We start from the raw sequence: 24,537 nt of genomic DNA on the forward strand, positions 1-24,537 counted from the left end.
CCTGATTGCCTTCTGTGGCAAAAAGTAGAAACAGGATGAGTCATGCCTCTAGTAGGGCTTGGGAAGCATCTCTCACAGCATTCTCATGTGGAAGCTGGATAGGTACGGTTTGGATTTGGGGGTTTTGGTGTGAGCTGAAAAACGGCTGAAGCAGTTGAGGCTATTGGAAGCTTTGCTGTTACTGAGGAAAAATGCTATGAAATGATAAATAGTCTGAAAAAATCAGCCTTTTGCTTTCAAAAACTGGATGTTGAATTTTTCTTGAGAATTTGGATTGTGACAAATTCTGCAGTTCAGTTTCCTGTCTGCAGTGAGACGTAATACCACGTTGTATCACAAGGCTGACAAGACTACTGCAGTTTACCAAATAAATACTCCAGTAAGCTTACATGCAATACAGTGTGAATTTGATGGTCTACAGTAAATAATAAATTCAGGGCAGTTCAGTCACATGAAGAAAATAAAAAGAGGGTAGTTTTCTTATTCAGTGAACTTTGTCCAGCCTGTGCATGGGGTGGATTAGGTTCTATTTGAAAAAAAAATTTGAGATTATATACTAGAACACTACAGGAGAATGCATAGGCCCAGAAGGTCACTTAACTTTATGTGCAAAATCTTAATCTTAACACTTGCTAATTTTTGGTTTGTGATTGTGTGCATGAATATAGCATACTTGTAATTTAAATTAAAATTACACTATTAAAGCAGAACAGCATGAGTGTAAGATTGTTGACCTGCTGCTTTGTTTACTGGATGCATAGCCGTATTTTAGATGCTCTGAAAGGAAATAAGCTACAGAGGAATTTTAGTATCACCTTTTATATTGCTTTATTCCAGTGTTGCAGCGCAGACTCTTCAGGCTATGGTGTTGTTTTATCAGGAGGAAGAGTAATTAAATAAAATCTGATAGCAGGTGTGTGGCATTACATAAGCACCACAGTGGTCATATGATGAATCCCCTTATAAACTTAAAATATTAAGTTAAAAGAATCATTCTGTGTGAAATAGTTCTTCCTCTAGATGCTGTATTCCTTTCCTGTCTGGAGGCAAAGTAAGGCCATGGACGAATAATAGATTCTAGAAATATTCAGGATCTTTCAGGAAATTGTGACTAAGCCCCATTGTTACTAATTGTTGCCATGGTCTTGGTGTAGTACCAACAAACTTGGAATTATTTCTGACTCTTTGAGGTTTCTACTTTTTGTAGTTTGTCCTAGCAGATGTTTTGATGTTGACTCAGATGGTTTTCCACAACCTGAGCAGTGGGCAAAGTTTGCATCGTGTGATTGCTCTTCAACAACGTGCTATTGACAGTTCCTGTCTACCTTTTATGCTGTTCTGAAATCCTGGTTGAAGATTTGGGGTTAATGTTTCTCAGTGTTCATTGAGATATGTCATGAACCACAAAGGCGTCTCAGAGAATTAAGAAAATATTCTGTATCTTAATTTTTAAATTTTGTTTTGATTGGAGGATGTGGATGAAGTAGGGCAGAAGCCTTGACTCGTCATTTCTGAATGCTGTTGTTGCGGTTTTGTGCCTTCATAGCCTAGGTGTCCTTTTGACACTTTCAAACAGGAGTGGTTTGCCTTCTTTGCTAAAGACATTGCTGTTTACTCATCTATAGGACTCAGCTTTGCTTGTGAATGGTCATCCTTCATAAAGCAAAGAATTTGGTATGCTTCATGTTTGGAAGAGAATTTATGAAAAGATCTGCTTACGTGTAAAAGCAATCTTATGTCTGAATAGGATCTTTGCTTTATTTCAGCTGCATGCTTAGACGAGGATTGGCTGAAACCTAAAAATTGTGGTAGCCTTTCAGCCAAGTGGGCTGTGCTTTTTTGACAGTGTAGCTTGATATTCTCTGACCACCAAGAGATGATACTGGAAGCAGGAAGATGAGATGCCTTATTCTGTATTTGGAAATGTAGTAGAGCAATATGGAGGAAAGCAGTCCTTTGCTTTCAAAATCAGCAGATGTAAGATGCGTTTTGGTCATGCGGTTGGACCTTGGTTTGCAGCTCCTCTTCAGCTATAAGCAAACACTTCTACTGGATAATATTAAGGTGGTGTTTCTTGTATTTGGCACTCTGCTGCAACGTATGATCAGTTTATGCCTCTGAAGTGGTTTTTTTCTCTTGTTTGTGTGCTGACTCAGGCAGGCTTGCTCTTGAGGACCTCAGGGCTGAAATGCTCCTTTCTTCATTTATCAGTTCCTTTCCCATCTTCGATATAAGTTTGAAGATGCAGCTCTTGCCAGCTGGGCTCTGAGATGTGATCTTTATTTTAAACTGGTTGGAGTCCTCTGCATTTTAAAGTGGGATCTTTTTTTGTAATACATATGTAATACTCCTTTTATTAATACTGCATTTATAATTAGTATTTTCTCTAATAGATTATTAAGGCTAATTTAAACTTTGCAGTTTCTCGTCAGTATTACAGGGCAGTATGGTTGCTGTATCTTTCATATCAGAAAGATGTACTCACAGCATTGGGAGGCAGCAGGATGTCTAGGTTCTTATCTAAAGAAGCTATGAGCAATGGCATATGGTTGATAACTTAATGGAAGTTGGATAAATAAAGGAAAAGAAGATCTGACAGATCAGGGGAAAAAGTCATTAGTGGACTTTTCTGTATCCTGTTTTCTATTAGTCTGTACTAAACCACTTTGAAAATCTTTGGACTTCTCCTTTGGTCTTCAAATAATGGGTTCTCTTCTCATAATGAACACATTTGTTTATCTCAAGGGCTGAACTGCTTGGGCGCTTTTTATTTGTTTTGCATTTCTTGAATCTGCATTTGAACACAAACATCGTCTTTCTCACCCTTTTTATAGACCTTTACATAATGCTTTAATGTAATTAGACAAAATTTTAAGTGAAACAAATCCCTTTGCAAATGATGTAAGATTTCAACACGTGGCTCTTGATTTATATGGTGAGATATAATCAATTCCTGTATGCCATTATTAGAAAAGAAAATGTGAGTACATTTCTTAGTGAAGTTTGTAGCAAGTTTTATAATCCTACCAGTTTTCCACGTTTACCTACAACGTAAGCACGTAATAAAGTCTGTCTCTAAAATTGTACTCAACATTGTTCACTTTCTAAGTCTCTAATTTCCCAAAAGAAGAGGAAAATATGTCTCTAGCAGATTGCTAAAATGGGTCTTGCACTATTTTCATGGACAAGATGAGATAGAAGTTGTTGAAACAGCATTTTGAGGACAAAAATTGGGTGCTTGAAAGAAATGCCAAAGATATTGGTCATAGCTGGTCTTAGTTATGAATTCCTATTGCTGAGGACAAAATGCTCTGAAGTATTTAACATCATTCTGTTGGTGGGTGGGTGGGCTGAATGATCCAGCCCCAACTCCCTACTTGAAATTTCTATTGCTGTAAAGCTAAAGAAGATGTGTGAAAGTTTAGAACTGTGCTATAACTTGTGGGGATCCCTTACATAAAAAAACCCTAGATATGCGTACGAGAAACAAGTGTAATACTGAGGGCCAGTTGCATCCTTTTCAGTGCTTCCAGGTTTGTATTTTAAAGGCTAGACAAAACAAAGGTGAATTTTAGTTATGGACTTGTGTCTTGAAAAAAAACCCCTGCATTTGGAATATTTTAAACCATGGACAAATGCCTGTGTCAGTCAGGGTCAGAGTGAGATGGAATGAAATACCCTACTGATATTCACGGTCTGCTCAGAAAACAGGAAGTTTGTGATTTAAAGCTACCCTGGCTCTTGTTATTTGATCCAGTGGGTGCAGATCAACTCACTGATTCACTTCTCTGCTGGTTCCATGGCTGACCTTTTGAAGGAGATGCAATTCCAACTCAGCTCTTGTGTGATCTAATCCACCCCCCAATCAGCTAAGCGCACTCTAGCATTGTTGTGGTCAGATTGTAATTCCTACATATGTTATGCTCTTGGAACAGAGTTTATGGTCAGTTAAGATACTGTGCATACTCCTTTTACAGTTGATTCTGGTGCTGAGATCATGTAGGCAAAAAGGAATGGGCTTGAATGTGTTCCTCCCTACAAGAACAGGTACCATGAATATAAGGGGGGAAACTGTTTACATTTAAAACGCATGAAATGCGGATTTTCAGTAATGCAGTATTTTTCCCTTCATGTGTCTGGGGATGAGCAGACCTGTTTGAAAGCCAGGCTCAGCTACAAAGAAATCAGTTAATTGTTAAAGCTCTGGGTGAGCACAGCCAGGGTGTGGGGGGGCTTGCCTCCTAGGAGAGAGTTGTGGGCAGCACAGCTAATCTGCATTGGTTGGGAGGATAAAGCTTTGCTTTACATGATTCTGCAAGTTTTCAGTGGTTGGTTGTTTTTTTTTTTTAATTAGGATAGCGTCTTCTGAAAGAGCAGCCTGAAAGAGAATTAGTTGGGATCCAAGACTTTTCTTGAACTTGCATTGGAGACTGTGAGGGTGATCAGTGAATGTATGAATGGGAGCCATCCTGTTAAAGCCTTGTGCAGCTAGAAAATACTAGAAAATACTCCTGTATCGATATACACAACAGCAAAGTTTCTCCTACACATAGGAATTACAGCAAGCTTTTGTTATGGGAAGTGACACTTCACAATTGTATACTCTTTTTAATGTAGTTTAACACTGAGAAATGTGGAAGAACACAGCTAGTGTTCTGGTACAAGCCAGCTCTGTATGCCATGGTTGAGCTGCAAATCTCCTTGAAAAAGTTTAATCATGTGAAGTGAATATTTTAAAGTTACTTGTTAATTCTCCTTCTGATCATTATTTATGGGCTGCATGTCGGATGCATCAAACCTAATCCTAATCATTTGAGTTAATTTAAGGGGACGGAGTAGAGAGTAGGCATAACACTTTTAAGAAGTGTTTCATAGATCCCTGATTAAAAGCTAAAATGCATTCTGAGTATATGCATACAAGAATAGATATTTTTAAACACAGTCTTTATTCTTTAATGTGATCTGAGTTCCGTGAAAGATATTTCAGATGAACATATGTAGACTGTTTTAGAGACTGGCAAGTATTTTCTGCAACAATTTCACTCAGCTGTTGAGGTGGGTAGTTTCTAAAAAGTAATACTATAAACTGGAATATTAAGAATAAAACAGAGCCACAATACAAAGTTTGTTGTTTGTTTTTTTTCTTTAAGATAGAAAACTGCATAGATCTCTTGTGCATCTTCCAGTTCCAGTTTTGTGTTGGGGAGAAACAGGGGTGGAAGATTCCTTAGTTCTTGTCAGTTCATTCACCTTGTCCATGGTTGTAGAAGATAGAAGATTCACTGCCAGTATTATCACACATGAAATCACAGAAGTCTTTCAAACCCCCATAGTTTGGGTTGGTACTTTCATATGGCAATTCCAATCTTGTGGTACTTGTTTATTTCTTTGAAACACATGTTTAGAAGTCCTTCTATTTTTTGAAAGTGCTTAAATGTTGCTTGTATCATCAATGTTGCAGCTATCACAATGTTTGAGAGGGAGGGGTAGGTTATAGTGAATGAAAGAAGGAAGGGTTTGATTTATGCTACCATACTTCCAGCCTTCAGAAGTACAATGCTGGAAGTGAAGAGAGCATGGAGGCATTAAATGCTAAATTGTTTCTATCCAATCCATCTAGATAGGTTGTACTGTCTAGGAGGTTTGGCTAAAGGGATAACAAGTATATATTTGAGTACAAAAAATGCTTGAAAATGAAATCTAGTGAGTATTTAGGATGACCTTTTAAGTCTGTTCTGACATTAGTTAAGATCGTAGCAAACTGTTTTGGTCTAGGTTTTTTCTTTTACAGGAACGCACTTCTTGATGCCCTTTCTCATAATAATCTGTGGATTCTTAGAGAATCCACAGAAATTGATGTGGCATTTGAGTTGAAAAATGTTGCAGTAACAACTTACTAGAATCTGAAAAAGGACGTTTCTTATGGTTTTGGTTAGCAGCCAGAGATATGGGAAACCCAAGCTATTTATAGTGGTGAAGTTCATGGTAATTTTTATTTGTATAATTATGATTTCAATAAGGAATACAGGAATTGTGTCATTTTCCAGAAGCCATGCAGGTGCTAGATTTTTTTTCCTCTTCTTAAAATCAGCTTTCGGTATATTGTCTGTGACCTTTTTCTTGCTGACTTGTTTGGAGAGCTCTTTATATTCCAGTTACTGAAGGTTTTAGTTCAGTCAATAGACTTTTCATCTACTCCATTATTTTGATCTAAGTTTCTGCAGTTTATTCCCTTCTGAGTCTTCCTTTTTTCCCCTGCAGTCTTCTCTTAGAATTGTTTAGTTTGGTGATGTTGGGAATAGGCATACAGAGATTTGTCTGAAACCAAGTACTATGTCCTTCATATAGGGCAGCAGGCTTTGTAGAAAAGGAAAAGGTGAAAAACATAGTTCTCTTTCCACTTATGCATTGTATCCAAGATGCATTAAAAAAGCTGATATTTTCAGTATTATCCTGTGAGTAAATAATTCTGTGATTAAAATGAATAAGGTTAACTTCTCTAGACTGTCCGGAGTTGTCTAACCCAAACGAGGAGCTCTGCACTGTGTGACATACTGAGAATGAAGCCCAGGTCTGCTGAGTCCAGTCCTTTGGTTTGGGATTCTCTTCATCAGTGCTTGTGTATTTTGAGTCCTTACTTTCAGGCGTTAGAAGATAAGTGGGGTGGCCCAGGATTAGAGAAGATGAAGTAATAAGGGACATGCAGGGGTTGGAAGTTGATTTCACAACAGTTCCAGCTGAGCGAGACATACTAACGGCTTGAATGCTGAGAATTGCACAATAGTATTTGGTATGAACCTTTTTGATAGCTGTAGAATTGGTATTAAGAAAAGGAAGAGAGAAGAAGAAATTATAGTGAGAGTTGAGATCTATTCTAGCAATGTTATTCTGTACGCATTCACAGTATAATCTGTTGTATATTGATAAAGACATGCTAAAGAAATGATCTCTGGAACAGATCATTCCCATGGAGAGTTTAGTTCTTGGATCTGAATTTTGAGGTTTCAGCCCTTCAAAAATATGTTGTGTATAACTTTTTTGTACTAAGGATTCTTGTCCAAGTATTTAATATTTATTTAGCAGATACATTTTTTTAATTGCCAGAAATACTATTTCAGTATTAAAAGCTTGGTATCTAACGCAGGGACTTCAAGCAGAGTGGTTACCTATCCAAGGGTCCAGCATTAGTATGAATGGAACAGGTGGCAACATAAACGCAGTATCAGAAAAAACACGTGGCTACACACAAAACAGGGGGAGGGGGAATTTTATTAAAGGGTGGTTTGCAGAAATGAAAGAAAAGCCAAAATGAAGACTTGTTAAGCTAAAATGGTTTAGTCTGATCAAACTGTACCTAGACTGATCTTTAAAAGCTTACTTCATTCTTCTTTTCTTGAACTCCTTGAAATAAGTAATACAATAGCAAGCTCATTAAGGTCAAACTTCTATAGCATCTGGGAAGAGCTAAATTAATTTTAAGTATAAGTGGTGGCCAGTGATGCACTCTTCTTATGATAAACCTAACAGATGGAACCCCACATTTTAGTGGCAGTGATGCTAGCCATATATTTATGAACATTCAGATCTTTGTAAGAAAGCTTTGAGGACTTTTTTTAATATATGGAGTGTCATAGACCAGGAGATGGTAGATTTTTATATTACTAATTATTTTGCAGTGATAATTTACAAAATTTCATTGTGCTCGGTGTTGTACAAATATAAGGAAAGGGTTTTTCCGTTCTGAACGTTTTACAGTTGAATTAAAACAAGTCAAAGAATTGTATTAAGTGATTTTCATAGAAGCGTGGGAAAAGAGTCATACAGGTGCATGGATGTGTGTTGTAGTGCTACACTTTTGATGGTGCAGGTGGTTAGGGGGAGCACATTAAGCAAGCTATTCTATGGTGTGGGTATATCTCTTGATTTGCAGGTAATATATAGATATTGCAGCACAGATGATGTAAATATCAACATAATTGTGGTCATGATAATCTTAGTCTCATGAACCAAAGTAGAGTAAGCTAAGAGGCTTAAACCTGTGGTAATTCAAGATGGCGGGGTATGTTCTTAGACTGTTCACTTTCCACATTTTGAATTGTGGACTCTTCTAGAAGGTCAGTCATCTTATGAGAGAGGTGTGATGTGTTGCTTTGTGCTTGTGATGCGCTCATGTGCAATTAGTTGCTTCATTATTTTTGTCTTGCTTTTTCATCAATAGGTGACAAAGAAAGTCAAGTCCATGCAAATGTTCCATACTCCTGTGACTTACGCTATGCAGGGTGACAGAGTAGGTATCTGTGTAACCCAGTTTGATCCCAAACTGCTAGAACGAGGCCTAATTTGCACCCCAGAGTCACTTCACACCATCCATGCTGCAATAATTTCTCTGAAGAAAATCCAGTATTTTCGAGGAGCTCTCCAGACCAAGGCCAAGTTTCATATCACAGTTGGCCATGAAACAGTTATGGGAAGAGTGATGTTTTTCAGTCCAGCCCCTGCTGATTTCAATGAAGAAATTAAAGAAAATGTTTTTGATTTTGAAAAAGATTATCTTTATCAAGAGGAATATTTGTCCAAGGACTCAGTTTCTTCAGAGAACAAAGAAAATGACCAGGCAGAAGTCCAGCTCCCAAGACAACAGTGGGCTTTGCTGGAGTTTGAAAAACCAGTCACTTGTCCTAAACTGTGCCTTGTAATTGGCTCCAAGCTGGATACAGATATTCACGCAAATACCTGCAGGCTGGCATTCCATGGGGTACTTCTCCAAGGCATGGAAGACAAGAACTACATGGAGACTTTCCTTCCAAAGCTGAAAGTGTACAAACTGAAGCACAAAGAAGGACAAGTGGAAAGGGTAAGCTGTCTCTTTAATACTCTACACGGGAAGGGGAGATACTTGCTCTGTGTAAGTATATGTATTGGTGGGCTACAGAACTTTCACTGTCATGTTCCAAAGTCTTTATACACATTTTTCTTATGTTTGTATACCCAGTGTATTGTGTCTTTTCTGCTTGCAAACAGTCAGAAATAATTGCCTAAAAGGGACTGGCTCATTCAGTTCAATGCAGTGTTGAGCAATTTGATGCTGGTTCTTCACTGGTCCTTTTCAAGTCTAGCCACTCTGTCCTTCCTGCAAACTTGCTTTGTTTGTGGAACTTCCTAAGTGGCTCATCTGTTCTTTTCCCAGTTGACAAAACTTCCAGCTTTCCATTGACATATTTTACACAGTTTTCTGCAGTACATTGAAAATATAAAGACAGTGTAAAGCAAAAAGAAAATATCATTAGATTAAATAACACAAAGAACACTATTAATTCTTGTATGTGCTTTCACAATTTATTTAGTAAAAACCTCAGTTACTAACACTTATTTTAGTAGGCGAAAAGAATCTCCTGTAGGATACCTTACAGAGCTATAGCAGGCTGAAATTGGGATCAAGCTTGTGATGTGGAGAACTTTGGAGCCTTGATTAATGCATGTTGTTTCTGTGTTGCACAGGTGTTAATCTGCTGTAGTGTATGTACTTGACCTACCTCATTGTGGCAGAAAATGGAGGTGCTTTCCAGGGGAGTTAGTTTCTGCAGTAAAAATTAACTGGGATTTTTTTTTTACTGTCCCTTCAGTATGGATAGATACACTGTCTATAGTGGTGGGTATTATTACATTGCTGTCGTAAGTTTGCTCTTGATGGTGGTTACCTTTCAGTAATCAGCGGAGAACCATTTGTTTATACCACTATGTGGTATATACCACTATTTGTTTATTCCACTATGGGATCATAGTGGAATTTTCTGGGATGAATGGTTTAGGTGGAGATGTACAATATACAAATAACTTAATATACAAATAACTTAATTACTTAGCCCTACATGAGTAGAGCTGATGTAAACTTCAGCAAATGTTTACTTGATATATTAGTGCAGTAGGTATTTTATTAACTTTTGGATAAAGGACTATTAATTTCTATTTTCCTAATCAAAACCTGATTGTCTGAAGAAAACATTTAGTGTTGTTCTTTTCAAAATTCCGTAAAGCTGTGTTGGGTACTGCATAATACCTCCCCTTACTTTACCCTAGGAGACTAAATACTTAGCATACATTGCCACGTTTCCAACTTATAATGCAGACTTCCTGAATATTTTTTTTGTTTGCTTTACTAATTTACTAGTAAAAATAAACCAAGATCCCTGTCAGGGCATGATTTTGAATTAGTGACGTTCTTTTCTGAATGCCTCACTACATTAATTGATCAAACAGGCAATTTGTATTTCACCCTTTTCTGTGAGGTTTCTGTTGCTGGTTTAGCCTTTAAAAAAAAAAAGTTTCTCCCTTGAATTTTCACTACTGAGTTTGGAGGCCATTGTTTTCAAAGGAAACTACAGACCTGTCGTGTTGTGTTGGCTGGTTGGATGCCAGTTTTGTCACTAGGAAGGAAGGCAGTTAGGAGGAGGAGATCTGTAGCTTTCTGTAAATTTTGTCTTTTTTAATATGGGTTATATGGGACACCCAAAATCAGCAGTCACCCTTCAAAATTTTCGTAGCAGGTGTAGTGTTCCGTGTGTTTGAAATGGTTGGCTACCTTCCTCTTTGGCTGATGGTGATGCTGAACTAGAACAAGAGGTCCAAAGTGTCCTGTCCTCTAAGCTGCAGAGAGGCTTAGACCAAATGTGTGTGTCTTGATACCAGTTCTTGGAATGCTCTAGAGTATCTGAACTCATGAAATATTTGCCTTTATCTTTGCTAAAAATTTTCTCGCTTGTGCATGGCCCATGATGCTAATATCCAGAGGCACCTGGCTTACCAACTCTTTTTGTTTCTCTGTGGCTGTAGGAATACGAATGAGAACAGAAGTTTTTATGACCCGTGCAGACACATGCTGATTGTGTTTTGTTTAGCTGAAGTGAACTGGTCTCAGATTCTTTATTTTTGCTCCCAATGCATGGCACTAGTTGGTGGGAGTTGAAAACCTGCAGCGTACCAACTGTCTGAGTTGTCTGACTGGGTTAACGAAGTTTGCTATTAGCCTTGGTTGTGCATTTTAAATTGTTTTTTAGTGTTATTTTCAAATCCTCTGCCAGTTTACTTATTCTGCAATTGAGTTTACTGTGTACATAATGGAATAACATTAATTAAATTACACATTTTATTTTCTGGTCCAGAAAATAACCAATGAATGTGTGTAATTGAACATTTGACCAACAGTCATTTATTAGGCTGAAATATTAGTGAACTCTTTTGATATCTCCCCATGCCTTTTGAAATTGAGCTGGGTGTTTTATTATTTTTTCCTCTCTTCGTCTGTCTCACACAGTGCCCTATGTATCGCTTGATACACTGTCTGTGATTCACTATCTGTATAATACTAATTGGCCCTGTAAACACACAGTTGCCATTGAAAAGTCTGTCTGTGTGTTAGGTTTGTCCTTGGATTCTGCCTCCTGTGGTACTGCAGAAACTCAGTTGGCATTTTCCTTAATGCGTGCCAAAAGGGTAGAGGAGCTGAATGTCATAAGAAAAGCTTGTGATGTGAAAGTCACAGGGGCACACAGGGACTTGGGAGAGTTGGTGAGAAGAGGATTGTGCCAGTTAGAAAGGACCTGCTGGGGAAGTACTTAAAGCGTTAGCTGAGGAAGCTGCTATTAAGTCTGTGCCTTTGCAGAGCAGAGGGCAGCAGGAACAACTGGGTGGTACAGTGACTTATTTTAGTACACAAAGTCGCTAGCTAATAGAAAATCTGAATCAGCTGGTCCCACCCTGCTGCTGATGGATGGCTGGAGATTAAGATCGCTGAATTTAGGGTGTCTATTCTTGGCACAGATACAGGAAAATTTCTTTCTCTTTTGAGCAAGGAAGCTCCCCCCTCCTCACCTTCCCTGGGGAGGCATAAAAAAATAATAATTTTAAAAAATACATGTTACCTTCATGAGAAGTGAACTCTTCCTCCAGGGAATACTGCTGGGGAAAATTAGCTTCATAGCTTCCTGAAGGGCTTGGGAGAGAGGGAGGCAGGGGCATGTAACATCCACCTTCCCAGGTTCAGCATGGGGTGGAACCATGCTCTCAGAACCAGGCTGTAGTAAATTCATTAAGTTTTATCACCACAGTACTTCTTTTTTATGCCCCTTGTATGTGCTACCCCCCTGGATTTTAAGGTTGTGATTGTTTGTGTTTTTTTGGGGTTTTTTTGTTTTGTTTTTTTTTTTTAAATATTATTAAAGGTGTTTTGGCTAAGAGCAAGTATGACACTTTTACTGTTTCACATGAAAATCAAATCTATGAACGGGTAAACACCATATTTCTAAAAGGGAAAAAAATCAAACTAACAAGTGGTCTTGAATTAGTACATTTTAGTGAAAAATCACTCCTAAGCTTTGTGGTTAATCTCACCTGCTCAAGTCATGGTAAATGTTCTACAAAAATTCAAGTACCCTTGCACTTCTGTACTGCTTGCTGTTTCCTTTTGGTATCTTGCCTTTTTAATGCTAAGACTCAAATAGAGCACTGGGAGAGAAAGAGTCAAAGCCTTACTACTGTTGTACACCAGGATCTTTGAATTCACCTGTCTGCAGTGTGTTCTTGAGCCTCTCACATCCTTGCTTATTTATCCACTGATCTTTTTTTTAAGGTATGTATTAGTGTAGTATCTGAGAAATCTGGCTTTAGAACATTTATCATTTGCCTTTTCAGTTAAGTTAGTCTTGTCTGAGATGCTGCATAGTGCAGGAAATCAGCTTCTAACCAGGATAGGGGATTTTGGGGTCTGCACCTATGCTGGGATTGTACCTTGGTTACAAAAAAGATGCACGATTCAAACTGGAGTTAGTATTTTATCTGATAGCTTTTGAACTGTTGTGTAAGCATGTGGATGCTCCTGTTCTGCTTTAGACCAGATTTGTTTTGGGGTTAGAGTAAGTCTTTAGGAGTTAGTTTTAAGGAAAATCAAAATCTGCCATTCCCTCAGAACTAAGAGGGCACTAGCAAAGGATTTTATTTGCTTAACTTGATGATTTAAAAATGATGTAAAATGCTAGGATGGTTTTCTCTTGCAAAGAGGACTTGAGGCAGGGGAGTTCACTGGAAGGACGTTTCTGTCAAGCGTCTTTCTGGCATGGTTATATGGAGGCAGAGACTGTTGCCCTCTGGACACTATTTTTGCAAAACCTTGGCTGCCTGACAAATGTACTTTTGATAGGAAAAAAGCTAGGCTGGCAACAAGTGGCTTGTCCTGATAAAAGGTAAAAGCAGGGCTGAGTGCTATTCTGAACACCAGTGTTGCTTTAAGGAGTGTGATGTGAGAATCTTGGTGGAAAGAGGGCTGTGAAGAAAGTTTATCCCTCTGAACTGGCATACTGTGGTGGCTGTGAACGTGGGTTTGCAAAATATAGTAGGTCAGCAGCCCCTGGAGTTGGAGACAAGCAAATTATGAAAAGCAGCAGCTGTTATCTTTGGTCTTGTGCTTCTGGAGACAGGCTGCTCGCTAGTCAGCTCCTTGCAGTTCTGTGGGCCGACTCACTTGTATTAATCCTAACACCATCTCCAAAATATCTTCCCCTCTGAATTTTACCTCTGTGCAGCATTGCAGATTAATTGCAGTCTGGCTCGTGAAGCAGTTACTCAGTTCCTGGGATAAATCCTTTATATTTTTCGTGTTATTTGCTCTTTTCCTTTCATGGATGTATAGGTTGAGTACAATGAGTTTCAACTGAAAGGTGAACTGTAGAAGTGCATCATGCTTTCCTGCATGACTCAGATATTCTGCCTATTTTGAAAGTGTTTGCACAAGCAGGATTTATCTTAGGATGGTTGCCACAGGGTCCTATTGTCAAGGATGATCGTAAATCAGTAGCTCTGTGGCAGAAACGAAAGGAGAAGGAAAAGTCTCTGCCTTGCTTGCATAGCACAAGCTGCACCTTCTGCACTTTCAAGCTTGTGTAGTCAAAAATATGTGCATGTCTCAGCTGCGATTGTTTTCCATTTTAAGCATAGCAGAATGTTTTCCTATGAGAATGGGCTTGTCCTTCCTAAAGATGCTTTCTCTGTGTTCTTTTGACATAAAGAAAAACTAATTCTCTCTGTATTTCGAAGTTTTTAATGTATTTTTCTCATTATTTGCCTTGCCTCCTAGGCTTTACTTATTTGATGGTAATCAACGTTGCACTTCTTTCTTCAGCAGTTTCCTTTCAGGTGTCACAGCCATAGGATGTCCCAGTTTTATTCAGAATCAATCTGTTCCCAAATTTTGTGGGTTGTTGGATAGTGAGTTTTCTTAGTAAACTCGTTCTCCTGGGGACTGAGGCCATTATGTAGCTCACATGCTTAGTTTGTGGAGGATGGAAGAATCAGTTATTGCTTAATAACATCATGTTACTGATTATTGAATATGAGCGTGATCTAGGTGTCCCCAAAGAGAAAAGCATTGTTGTTAGGAGCAAGATGTGAAAGCAGGGTAAGTTATCAAGATTTTTATCAGAGTATCTCTTCTGAAGCTTGAAGAGAAAAAGCTTATCTTTCAGAATCTTTTTTAAGTGGTGGGTTTTTTCTCTTCTTACAGTAGGAAAACAAGAGCTGTGTCAGAGCAAGTGCATTACCTGAGTGGTCAAATGGAAGATCTTTGTCACCATCGCTTAACAGATCTTTCTGGCCTTTTCAGAAGGATGATGCGATATTGTGAAGATGAGTACTCGTAAGCAACTGCAGGAAGTTTGAGGAAATAGTATTTAAATTTGTTGATGACCAGCAATGACCCAGACTATCCTTTTAGGGAGCTAGACAGTCTGAAAAGCAGAAGAGGGTCTTTCTAACAGTTATCAGCCATATTTAGTTTTTTAATTCCTTTTGGCTTTTTATGAATGAAAATACCAGTGTTTAGTTTACAGAGTACATGTCAAGTTTTATAGTAGCTTAGCCACACCCTTAACCAAACTGCTGAAGGAGGGCATGAAGGAGGGAAAATGAACTTGCCCATGAGTGCATAGGAACATCCACTGTGGTTTACTTAGGGAATCAGACCAGACTTCTGTGAAAGTTGTCTTTGCTTGGGGAGGTGGTAAATTAGCATGGGAGCACCAGAGTACTCCATTCTGGAAAGATTCCCAAGTAGAGGATCATATGTGAGCAACACTGGCACTTTTTTTACTGAATCTTCTCCAGGTGTCTTACCAGTAATCCAAGAATTCATTTCACAGAGTGGAACCCATGCACTGTATTTAAAATATTTGCCAAAGAAACACTGTTCCTTGAATTTTCTGTTGCATGGTTGGAGTACTGCTAGGAATGAAGTAAATTTTACCTGCTCAGGTGGTTAGATTCTTCCATCTAACTTATGTCTAGATAAAGGATGTTTCATTGGCTTACTACAGCTACTGGTTCATCTGCTGTTTCCTCAGAGTGGCACTGTAGTTTCAGCAGGCTGGCAAGCAAAACACTGTCAGCCAGACAATGCCACTTTCTGGGTGGCTGATGCGGTGTGCAGACTAATACGGGCACCATGAGTAGCAAGGCCAAACTGTACAGTGAAAACTGGTTGAGTGCTGCCTGCAGGCACAGGCGGTGACCTGGGCTGTTGCAGAACCTTTTGTGACTCTAGCTGGGAGAAGTGGTGGATGTCGCTCCATCTACTGTAAACATGCAGACGCCACAATTAATATTTTTCCTGCTTTGAAGTCTGAACATGAGTTTGTTTGGTTCTGCTTGGCTGCTGATGGTATGCTAAATACAGTAATAATGCAGAGATGAAGGCAATCAGGTGAATAAAAGTGCACAGCACATTCACTGGTTAAAATGTGCTGTAAAAGAGGAATATAAAAGATGCATTTATTTATTGGCTGTTTAGTTTTTGAGTAAAAAGGTTTGAGAAGCTTAGTGGGGGGAGGGCTGTATGCTCATTGAACAAAAATACCATTTCTGTTAAACAGAACTGAGAAAAGAGTGGCGATGTTTACTGACTGACACAACATATGGATTAATACAGTAGAATAATTTTTTCATGAAAGTATACCAGCTAAGTAACAGAATCTGCTTGCTTACTCATAAGAAAAAAATTGGTATTTTGTTCACTCACCAAGAAAATAATGGTTTGCTCCACATGACTGGGTAGTAGAATTTTGCAAGGTTTGAGCAACACCTATGGTTATTATTTATATTATTAAATTTAAAATGCAGACATGCTTTTGGGCCTTACAAGTGTATGGACAGCTGGTCTTGATTTTTCTGAGGTTGTGTAAGAGTCACCTGTGGGGGAATCGGTTTGTCAGCAAGGCAACCAATACACCATTTTATTTATTGGATACAAAAATAAATTAAGAATGTTACTTAGGTTGCAAAATCAAGCACTTGAAAGTTAGGAAATACCAGATTTACAGTTGCCTATGCAACATTAATTCTGTTCCCCTGTGCCTCTCCCTTGTGCACTTAATAAGGCAGCGTTCCCGTGAAATCTTTTTGGATGTGGTCATGTAAAGACTATATCATAGGGTATATCAAAGGAGGACAGGAATAAGGTTGTATGGACATCTGGCATTTCTTAACTACTTAAGTGCCCAATTCTGCAACTTAAATAACTTAGGTTTTATATAAATGTAATTTCCTAGGCATTTTTAAAGTAAAATGGTAAAGTAAAATTAAACGTACCTATTATTGAACTGTAACCATCCCTTCACTGTACACCTTCCCTAGGATTTGAGTTACAGATATTCAGCAGTATAGCACAGACTTTCATTGCTTGATACCACAAACCTTGTTAACCAAATGGCAGAAGGAAACTGCTATCCAAGAGACATGGTGGACTGTTGGACTGTGGGCAGAGGAACCGCACACTAGAGCTAGAGATTGTGAGGGGAGGGGACAGGCTTGGGGTGTTTGTATGTCTGTGTGGTGCCTTCAGAAGGGGATGCGAATCTGTGTTGAGTTAGCACTCTGCTTTCCTTCGACATCATTTGCTTCAGGCAGCTCTTTGCAGGCCTGTCCTCATTGCCTGCTTAATTTCCAGTGAGGATTTTGTAAACCTCTGTTCTGTGTGCCTCTCTGCCCTCCCCAAGCTATATGCAGCATTTTCCTTTAGAAACAAATTAACTTACTGTCCCTGTACTTGACCAACTGCTGTGTGCCAGATCTATGTGCTGTTCCAAATGAAACTTGCCAGGTATCACTGATGTTTGGTTTTGGATGTTTAAGATCTCAGAACCTGAGATCACCACAGGTAAAACACTTAAAAGAGTTGAAGAAAGTGCCTGTGTGTTCTGAAGTCACAGCGATACCACCAGAGTCATTCTGGCTGCTCAGAACCGCAGGCCGGGGGGAGCCCTCTCCAGCTTGCCAATCCTCTCTGTGTCCTTCTTATGAGGCCAGGTCAAGACTTCTGCATCTACAGATCCTCTGCTCTACAAAACAGCCTCTTTCTTGGTTTGTGCTTGGGTGGTGAGCATTACAGGGTTTTAAATCTTTATAGCATTTCAAGGCAGGGCTGGTCTGGAGATGGAGGTCCTGTGTGTAGTAAGTCTGTAGCCTCCTCTTTTTCCCTCTCTGTTGATGTTGAGTTTCTTACATAATGGCAACACAGCATGAATTGGGGTAAAGATAAATAAAATAATGACATGAACCAGTTTCTTCTCACTTGGTAAAACGAACTTGTTCTTAACCAGGCTGTGTCAGGAATTTAGTGCCTGTGGTTTTTTGGGATTCAGCCCTCATAAACTTTAAGTAGAGGTGAGGGAAACTTGTCCTCTAAAGGTGTATAATGAAGTTAGTGTCCTGCTTGTCCATGCCGTGTGCATGCACTGGTGGGTAAGTACGGAGCTTTTAAAATCTAAACTGGTCTGGTTATGCAGTTCTTACTCATTGCCCTGAGTTAATACTAAAGGTACCCTTTCCACTCCTGTACTAGTTTTAACCAGGTTATAGTGATGGCGAAAAGCTCAGCAAAGGGAAAGGCGTTTATGGCTGCTTGTTAGAAATCCTCAAATGCAATCATGCCTTCACTGAGAAAGGAAGAGAAGGGCAGAGAAAGGAAGATGTTTCTTGGATACAAGAAACAGGGTCGAGAGAGATGGGACAAACATCTGGAAACCAAAGTTAGTGGATATGTGGAGATATCTGTGTGATGGCTTCTTGCTCTGTCAAAGTGGTAGTAATGAGGCATGAAGTACTGCAGATGAACTTTTCATCCCTGTTCCTTCTGCCTGGATGGATGTTCAAAGTCAGAATTTTAGTTTGTTCGCTTGGAGGATGCTGAGAAGGTCTTTAAAGCCCAGCACACAACCGGAAGCTTCTAGTGCCGGAGGGAACTGCAGAAAGAAAAGCCTTTAATACTTTTATGCTGATGTAAGCTTTTGAGGAAGCAACGTGGCTGACTAAATAGTTCGTTCTTTGTACCAAGTCGTTCACCTAGTTCTCAGGAACAAACTAAAAGTTGGAACAGTCTTTGGAGAATCGAAAAAGCTGCAAACCCAATTGCCAGTGAAATCCTCTCAGTTCCCTTCTCTTTCTCCCTTTTTGCAGTCTCGTATACCGTCATTTTCTCTATGCATGAAGCCACATTTTAAAAAAGAACAGGAATTTGCAGCCTCCAAAATAGTCCCATTTCTGACACAGAAATGGAAAGTGCTTGCAACTGTTTTCTAGAAACAAATGAGCTGTCACTGATCATGATGAAGATGTCTCAAGTGTACTTTTTCTGAAGCACAAAAAAGTAATAGAAACACTTTGTATTTTCAGTGTTAGTCATAGGTTCTTTTTTGTTCTTTTTCTCCTCCTGTTGTTTTCTGCTTTGGTTTAAACAGGCCATTTTTCAGTTTGCTGAGAATAATCAGAGCTGGTTTTATCCTTTTTCAAAAATTGGTTTATTTCTATTTAAACGCATATAACTTCAGATTAAATCAGAAAAGGTTATTTGTTCTGACTCTTCTTAGTATTTAATATTCAGTGCTTTTGCTTTCTCTGTCTCAAACCTTTTCTTATTTCCTGTCTCATTCTGGCACCTTCTTTGTTTCCTTCTGTAAGTTTCTGGTCTGATCTCCTTTTTTTCCTACAGATATGTTAGGACACAGGGAGTTACTTGCTATTTGCTCTCAAAATGTATGTGATGGATTGAGTGTTCAGATGACAGTAATTTCAAAGTGATCTTGAAAATGAGAGTGCTTTAACAGGCTGGACAGTATAGCTTGCTATCCCTGCTCAAAGGGAAATAGCGGAATTGTTTTTCCTTGGACTTACACTATGGTTTGCAATGAATGCCAACACATGTAACATTAACTGTAGTTTTGCAAACAGTATATGGTAGTGTAAGTACTGCTTAGATGGGGAGTGTGAGGTGGTTATTTTTTTCTGTGAACTTCTTGGTATTAGCAGAATTGTTATGTGCCAGAGATGCACATACTTCACCTATGGTTATAAAGTGCTGTTTACTTTTTTCCTGCAAACACAAAAGCCAAGTGGGAAGGGATATTTCATAAACTCATTGCTATTGTGTCTTCTGGTCTAAGCCATAAAACAAGAGTAACAGAGACGTTCCCTTTGAACTTGAAATCCCTTTCTAAGCTGCTGATCTAACCTGAGCGAGAGGGGGAGACTACACCAGCAAGAAAATTTTTCTCTTCTGAGTATTTCTCCCCACACGCACCCCCACCCCCACCAGCTTTTTTTAAAAGTCCTTAAGTGAGTTTGATGCTGCACCTCTGCCCATAAATTTAAAAAAATATTATCGTAATGTAGGTCAGTGAACTGAAACGCCACTGTACACCATGGGGGATTAAAGTCAGAGAGGCAGCCCTCTCCCACTCCCACTAGGTCATATGACAATATAAACAAGAAATGCAAGGAGCCTTCAGCTTTTTCTTGCCCTAATCCTTTGTTTATGCAGCACTTAAACTGACTTTTGGGGTCGTCTCTGTCTGGCATTAAAGCCCTAAAGCTTTTTGAAGTTTCCCTGAAGTTAATAAAATTAGTCTGCCCTCATTGCTAGGCCCCTTGCTGCTGCTTCGGAGCAGACTGCGTATCCCTTACTGTCTTTGCGGCATTTGGCTTTTTAAGTTAATAATATTTTATAACCAAAAAAAGAGTGTTTGAGAGAAAAGCAGAAAGATCTCCCAAAAGGCTGTTCAGCTAATAGGCAAAATGATTGCCATGGTAGATGTTCTGAGAACTCAAAGGGGATTAACTTAAAATCCACTGATTGGAGGTAAATTGCTGGTAAAGTAATTGGAAGTGTTGAGTTTCAGCTGGAGAGAACAACATGCATTTCTGTGGCTTTTTACAATGCAAAACTAAAAAAAAAAATTTAATTTTTCTCTTATTTTTATAAAACGTTCTTAAAGTTGAGAAAATAGGGTTTCCTTCATAGCAATTATCTCTCACCTATTTAATTTCACTGAAAAGACTGATCATTTACCTTAATTTTTGTTACATCAGGAATTCTCTCATTATTTAGTTGTCTTCAGGGATAAATTGGTCATTGGCTAACTGGGGGAGATGGACAACACAGGCTGGGATCTATAGTATTTAGTGTATGAGACTGAGACTTCGGGTCATAGAGGTTTTATTCCAAACATCCACTCAGGCAAGTCACTGATCACTTATTATCTCAGCAGCACTAAAGCAGTTGTTTTTCTAATGGCCTATAGAGATATCCAAGGAATAATGGTGATATGGATAGAACATATCCATCAGCTAAAGGAGGGATTTTTTTTTTTAACAAGTTGACCATTAGAGTGAAAGGAGCACTGTAGCTGGAGGCCTTTGTTACTTTGCTAAACTGTGTGTACAAGAGCAAGACCCTAAAAAGCACATATAGTTATAAAAGATGAGGCATTTTAAAATCAAAAGGCATTAAGTGAGTATGGCATACCTAAAGGGTGATGGATTTCATTGCTGTTATCATTACTAGTTTACTGAAAGGTGCATAATGCCCATAACACTTGTTGACAGAAATTATTCTGAGGGCTTTTTTGACAGCCGTGCCAGGGAGGCTCTAATTGAACCATGCTAGCCTAGTATGATTGCTCACTCTGTAATTCTGTTTTTAATTAAGTTAAAGATAACTTTGAAGTGCTCTTGGAAAAATGAAAGATGTTTATGTTGTCTTTAAAGTTGGTTTCCTGTGCCATTTTGTGGGGATAACTACAAAAATAATAGATATATGGAAGATCCTCACTGGAGTGTAATAAACTGTTTCAAACACAGGGCCAAGAAGCACATAGCCAGCAGTGGAGGAGAGGGATGTTCAGTTTTGAAATTCTTGGTTTAGGAATAAAAGATATATAGGAAGAAGTAATAGTTTTATTTTACTAGCTAATACAACTGGAAAAAGAAGGTTTTGAGAATGTAGGTATTCTTCAGTTTGGAATTGAGCACTTCTTTTTCTGCTAGTCTTCTATATCAGACCGAAAGAAAGGCAAGCGTGCCTGAAAGCTTATCTTCCCCCTCTATCAGCACCTATTATCAGTGTCTCTAGTAAAAGACATTATTCAGTTTTATATTTAAGCCAGAGGTCGCCCAACAGTGATACTACCATTAATGGTTCACAAGCTATTTTGAAGCAGTGTTTGCTGGGGGGTGTAGGACACATGGGGAAAAACAGAAATGTGACCTTTTGGGATAAGATGAGGAGTGGATGTTCAGGCAGCAAATGATGCTGAGACATCTGAATGCTTCTCCTGCAGCCTTGACCCTGCACTTTACTGGGAGCAGAGCTGCCTGTACTGTTGTCATCTCCATGTGAAAGAGGAAGATGGGCTGCAGACATGTCTTATCCTGCAGGTGCGTCTGGTACGGGACAGGGTGAGGTCCTGCCAGCGCTCTCTAGTATTGCACAGCACTTTCAAGGATGTTTATAGCTGAGCAGGCAAACCCTATTTAAAACAAAACAAAACAAAAATTAAATTTCTGATGCTAGGTTTACTGCCATACTGAGATTGGCATTAAAATAGAGGCATACATATGTAAGAAAATAAGAACAACGTTAGGGATTTCAGTCTACATATGCACTACTGTTCATGGAAGAGGCTTCAGGGAAGGAGAGTAACTTAATAAACCTGCAATACTTTGAGTCATTTAAACTGAATAAAAGGGAGTGTTCAAAATTGGTTATTCTTCACTGTTCTAAGTCACTTTGGTCTTTGAAAGCCCTAGGTTTATCTAAAAATAGCTCCTAAGATATGAAGAAGAGCTGCAACTTTTGCCAACAAAAAAAAAATCTTGAAAAGATTTAAGTAATATCCCCTTATTCCTGATAAGTAAATAAATGTTCTTGCTGTGGCTACGAGGTAGAGTAACTCCAGGCGTTAGGTATACAAGGATATTCACACCTACAGGATTAGGCTCGCTTGACTGCACCTTATACTTTGTAATGCCTAAGGGAGGGTTTTTTATCTTGCCTTACCCACCAACCTTGCTGCCTCTTGTTCCTGATAGCTTAATTAAGAATTCAACTTGGAATGGTTCTTCCCACTGGGTTACAAACCTTGAAATTAAAATTGGATACAATGGTCATAAGGCTTTTAGTTTAACAAATCAATGTGTATGTAAAGATGAATATTTAAAAGGCTCTATTTAGAAACTCTGAGCAATTCTGTCATTTCTGTGGAAGTGTAGCTGTTGGAGTGCAGTTCTGGAGCTAAGAGACAGAATGTTTATGTAGGTGATAATGTACTTAGCTGTAGGATAAGTAATGGAATAAACTTTTTGTGAGCATAGGTACTTAAGTGATTTTCATGGGAAGGTTTCAAAGCAGAAAAGAGATTTTAATTAACTGATTTTTAAAGCATATTCTGATGCAGGTTTTGTTCTTCCTATATTAGTAGAAAGGAGGTAAAAGCAGAAAAATATTAATTCACGTAGTCGTCTTTAATTCACGTAGAAGACTATGGTTTTAGACACAGTTGCCTTAAACTCAGCAGTTGAGGTGGCTAGTCTAGAGTTTTGTTCATTTGGGGATAAATGGTTTTCCAATGGTAGGGTGGTAGAAGTCACCAAACTTAAGAGCATCTTGTAGGTATAATTTTTTTTACTTTAGATTGTAGGCTCATGAAGCTCTATTTCTTTTGCAGGTGATCGATGACTACAGTGTGATTGGTCGTTCATTGTTCAAAAAGGAAACAAACATCCAGATTTTTGTGGGTCTAAAAGTCAAACTATCTACAGGAGAAGATGGAATAATAGATGGTGGTTTTGGACAAAGTGGCAAATTTAAAATCCGAATTCCAGGTAGGTGCTTAACAGGTAAAAAAAAACAAAACTGTCATAGAATCATAGAAGAGTTTGGATTGGAAGAGACCCTTAAAGGTTATCTAGTCCAGCCCCCCTGCAGTGAGCAGGGACATCTTGAACTATGTCAGGTTCCTCAGAGCCCTGTCCAACCAATGTTTCTAGGGATGGCGCATCTACCACTTCTCTGGGAAACCTGTTCCAGTGTATCACCACCCTAACTGTAAAAAATTTCTTCCTTATCTGGTCTGAATCTACCCTTTTTTGGTTGTCTATGTCAAGTGTAGAAGATCCTTCCATCTTGCAAGTCTGAATGGTACCAGTAATCTGAAGTTTTGAAATCGGCTCATATTCAGTTGAACCACTGATGATTTGGTGGATTGTACCTCTTCTAAATGATGGTGGCTGTGACTTATATTGTGAGACTGAATGGCCTGAAGCCACATCTCCCGTGTCAACAAACTCCGGTCTCAGAATGACTTCTTGTTAAGTGTCAATAACACTGAAATCATGCTCTGCACAGAAAGGCTTGTGGAAATCTCTCCTCTAAATATATATGTATGACTTGTACTAGAGCCCTTCTGAACAAATAAAGGAAGATAGACCTGCAATAATTTTTACCTGTAGCTACTTATTAAATATAGTATAGTGGATGCAAGTTCCTTAAATTGGCTCTGTTGTGCATGTTATTACCTAACTTGCCTTCAAGCAAAAACTGCTTGATAAATGAGGTTTTGGAGATCTTAGAGAGTTGGTTTTTTTTTTATTGCTGGTGTCTCCTGGTTTTATTCTATTATATATTACTGTATTTTTCATCCTTGCTGAATTACAGCAAGAATTTATGCCTCCTTAGGTTAGAGCATCGGAAATGATGGGTGCTAAAGTTTATAAGTGTCACTACTGGTTTTTTTGCCTCCTTCTTTAAGGTAGGAAAGTTGTTCTGAACCTTTTAAAAAGGCAATAATAGATGCTGCATTTAACTCGGGTTAAGGGATAAGATTTTAATGATACTAGAAGTAGTTTATATTTCTGTAGTGTCTTCAGCCCATTTGTCACTGGTTAATCCTCTGCCCTCTGTTGTACAAGTGGAGAAAAGAAATCATGATGTTCTATGACAGCAATCACAGAGTGATTGATCCACAGAGAAAACTGAAGTTTCCTAATTTCTTGCTGAAGATGGACTATTTTCCACTTAACTTAAGGCTTGATGCAAGTGCACAAATTTTGACCCTCAGCAAATCTCCTTTCTTCTTCCTACCACTGTGCATATTTAAAGAAGGAACTTGCACCAGATACATGTATGTTTTGCATTTTCTGTTACAGAAAAGCTTTTAAGCGTTC

At 38.7% G+C, this 24,537-nt stretch overlaps 1 protein-coding gene across 2 annotated transcripts in view; it reads left to right on the plus strand.

The window, feature by feature from the left end:
- Positions 1-24,537, plus strand: part of EEFSEC (eukaryotic elongation factor, selenocysteine-tRNA specific) — a 129,015-nt gene that overhangs the window by 61,093 nt on the left and 43,385 nt on the right. The window contains exons 5-6 of one of the 2 annotated variants that reach the window (XM_064453771.1): positions 8,219-8,854; positions 23,040-23,196. In XM_064453771.1, the coding sequence (XP_064309841.1) occupies positions 8,219-8,854; positions 23,040-23,196 (793 nt within the window). The remainder of the gene's footprint in view (positions 1-8,218; positions 8,855-23,039; positions 23,197-24,537) is intronic. The other variant, XM_064453772.1, reaches the window with a different exon arrangement.

The sequence above is a fragment of the Phalacrocorax carbo genome, chromosome 6, assembly GCF_963921805.1.
Source record: "Phalacrocorax carbo chromosome 6, bPhaCar2.1, whole genome shotgun sequence".
Lineage (NCBI taxonomy): Eukaryota > Metazoa > Chordata > Aves > Suliformes > Phalacrocoracidae > Phalacrocorax > Phalacrocorax carbo.